The sequence below is a fragment of the Scophthalmus maximus genome, chromosome 15 (genome assembly GCF_022379125.1).
Source record: "Scophthalmus maximus strain ysfricsl-2021 chromosome 15, ASM2237912v1, whole genome shotgun sequence".
Classification (NCBI taxonomy): domain Eukaryota; kingdom Metazoa; phylum Chordata; class Actinopteri; order Pleuronectiformes; family Scophthalmidae; genus Scophthalmus; species Scophthalmus maximus.
Window position 1 is genome coordinate 10891476 of NC_061529.1, and position 3444 is coordinate 10894919.

The 3444-nt window shown below is 47.1% G+C and overlaps 1 protein-coding gene across 1 annotated transcript; it reads left to right on the plus strand.

The window, feature by feature from the left end:
- The first annotated feature begins 954 nt into the window (after window positions 1-954).
- On the plus strand, window positions 955-3437 carry dnaaf2 (dynein axonemal assembly factor 2). Its single transcript, XM_035609463.2, has 2 exons — window positions 955-2890; window positions 2986-3437. Exons 1-2 carry the CDS (start codon window positions 1202-1204, stop codon window positions 3352-3354), a joined length of 2058 nt encoding a protein of 685 aa, XP_035465356.2. The 5' UTR covers window positions 955-1201; the 3' UTR covers window positions 3355-3437.
- Window positions 3438-3444: the final 7 nt, after the last annotated feature.

The following is a 3444-nucleotide window of genomic DNA, read 5'->3' on the forward strand; positions in this document are numbered from 1 at the left end:
AAGCAGTGTTCCAACATCTAGTAACAACGCACCCCTTCCAATCAGACATTGAGAAATATGAACCGTTGGAGGGTGCGACCAATCACCTGTCTTCACTGCATACCCGCCCCTTTGCCTTACTGACCGACTTACTCGCTGGCCTCGTGCAACCTGAGCGGTGATCTGCAGCGACACCTGCCGGCTGCAACATGTCACAAAAACCATTAAAACGCAAAAGATATTTCGACATGAAACCACATGTATGCGCTGATGACGCACTTCACTATTGAATTAGTCATTTGTTTGTCCTCTGACAATGTTATTAGTCATTTTTTGGATCTCGAACTTATTTAGGTTTCTGCTTCAAACATTCCTTATATAAATAACGATGCAAGGGATGGAAGACATTAAAAATGCCACTGCTTAAATGTCTTTGCAATATTACACAGTATCATAAACATATACTGGGGATTCCTTGGTTTCCTTTATTCCCTTTCCCCTCTTTTTCTTCAAACCCCCCTCGGTTTATTTTTTTGTTATTCTCTGCCTTCGTTAATCACGATAACTTATTAAAGGAATGCCATCTGTAAAGCATCATATCACAGCTTTGTCTCTACAATTGTTAAACCGAACAATAAGAGAATCATTGTTATCTGTATGTGAGGCCAACATGCTCAATACAAACATTTAGCAAAAATAAAATGATTGATGACAGTCATCATATGAATAAGGGATTTTTCTTTTAGTTATAAATGAGATAGTAAAGTAAACTAAAAAAATAAAATGTATTTCAAAGCCACTTTAGGTGTGTCGATAGGATTTTCTTCACTTGTTTCTGTTTAACGCACATATGGATTCTTACTTTTATTTCTTATTAGTTTAAATCATTTATCGATAATATAATTTAAAAAAAACTCCCGGATGTGATGCGAGTAAATGTTTCTCGGGGAGGTGTTTCCTTGTTACACCATCGCGGTACTGGTGTTGCTATGGTTACATCCACACAACTGTCCGGCAGAGGTTTGCTGCCGTTTGGACGTTTTAATGGACGTTAAATCACAGCAAATGTCCCGCACGTCCCCCCGTACTTCACCCAGAGAAGACTGTCGCACTTGACGAGTTCAAATTTAGCGCCGCCTTTGAAGTGTTGTGTCGTTGGCCGGCGGATTTGATCTGTTTCCATTAAACCACATCGTCGTTCCTCCTTCTCTCGGTCACCGACATGGAGGTCGGAGAAAGTCAGGGAGAACTGAACATGACGGCGGAGGAAGTCGACAGGCTGAGGAAGGCGCTCAAAGACGAGACGTTCAGGGAAATGCTGCGCGATTACGCGGAGGAAATATCAGACCCCGAGAATAAGAGACGGTACGAGGAGGAGATCAAACTTCTGGAGCGGGAGAGAGGAAACAGCGTCGAGTTCATCCACCCGGGACCTTGCAGGGCCCTGAGGACGAGTGTGAACGGCAAGCAGAAGTGTTTCATCAACATATGTGCCAATGATAAAATTGGAAAGCCTGAATGTAAGTGCGGTGTGTCGGAGGACGGCCGCAGGGGCCAGTGCTGGTCCCTACCCCACAGTCTGCACCCGGGCAGGCAGGACACCGAGCCGAAGGGGAACCAGATCGTCATCTATGATGTCATTTTCCATCCTGACACCCTGCACATAGCAAGCAAAAACAAGAGATTCATGGACCTGGTGGACAGCACCGCCATCAAAGGAATCCAGGATGCTTTTAAAGTGACTCTGGATAAAAACAACGTGCGGCAGTTGAATACCAAGTACAAGGGCACCCCTCAGCCTTGTGTAATCAGAAAACCCATCGCTGGACACGGAGCTAAGCAGCCCTCGGAGGAGCCTGACCCTCTTGCCTTCCCGTACCCGGAGGAAAAAAGACCCACCACGCCCTTGCAAACCAAACCTGGCACACCTCAAAGCTTCCAGATCCAGCCTCAGGAAAGCAAGGAGCCAACCAAGCCCAACTACACGGTGAAGTATCGATCTTTTGTCGACCTGCAGGACTTTAGATGCTCCAGGGACTCGGCCAGGGGCCCCAGGCCCAAAGAGATAGTGGTCACCATCAACGTGCCGCTGCTGAAGTCCATAAGAGACACCAGCCTCGAGGTTGAGGAGAAAAGACTGCTGCTGGAGTCCAAGAAACCAGCTTACAGGCTGGAGCTGCCTTTAGCCTACCCTGTGGACGAAGACAAGGGAGAGGCCAAGTTCAACAAACAGAGAGGGCAGCTGACAGTCACACTGCCCGTTCTTCCATCGAATGAGGGTTGTGATTTTTCCACAGGGCCTGCGTTGACTGTTGTTGACGCACAGAGAGTAGGTGACGACGAAGGGAAGGGGATGGAAAACGAGGAGGATGAATGGAAGGAGCTGGAGAGGGGGAGTGAGAGAGGTGTTGAGCAGGAGAAGGTAAAGCAGGACAGAGGAGATGAAGATGAGGATCTGGAGAAGGGAGGTGAAGACGAGGAAAGACAAGAGCAGGTGAGGAAAGGTGCAGAGGGGGAGGAAAGTGTAGTGGGTGAGGAGGAAAAATGGAGAAAACCTAAGCGAGGAGGAGAGAGTGATGAAGGGGGAAGTGGTGTGGACAAGGAGGCGAACTTGATGGAGCCAAACAGAAAAGTCCAAGAAAGTGTGAAGGAGGAACGAGGAGTGGAGGAGATTTCCGAGATTTCTGAGATTGGAGTGAAGGAGAAATTGAAAGAGCAGAAGCAGGAAAATGAGAATGATGGGAAATTGACCGAAACCCAGTCCATTTTATTAAATGAACACTTGTGTGGCACAAGAGAGGAGGTAGAAGTCAATCCGCACTCTTGTTTGGAGTTAACGTCAAAAACAGAGACTTCAGACGTCCACATGGAGACCGAAGAGACCAAAGAAAAGACAGAAGAAAATGTGCAGGTGAGATACAATCTGACAATCAGGTTGAAGGTAGAAGAAGTGTGTGGTCAATTTAATCTGCTAATATCTTCCCCTTTCATATTTTTCTGTTCCAGCTGGAAGCAGATGTTGTGTCTCGGAATTGCGCATCCAGCGAGGAATCACCAGCCATGACGACCGCTTCAAGCCACGGCGTTGTAGAAGACTGCAGCACTTCCCAACGGACTGACATCGCGTCTGCAACGGCTGAAGCGAACGTGTCTGGTGGAGGAGTTCCAGCCTCAGGACAGCAGGGCGACGGGGAGGAGGTGGACGAGGACGACCTGCCGACGGAGCAGATCTTTCCAACCCAGGAGGGCGAAGACAAACCGCCACCTGCCTTACTGAGGGAAATTGGGAAAGATGAAAAAGAAACGGTTATCAGTGATCATTCCACTTCTGCTGGGTTCACCTTCCAAAACAGCCTGATGTATGAGCTGGACTGAGGACCCTTTTTTGTTATCTTAAAACATTGTTCAGTTATTCAAAACTCAAAAATAAATCACTCCAATAGTAAATTACTAAAAAACAAGACA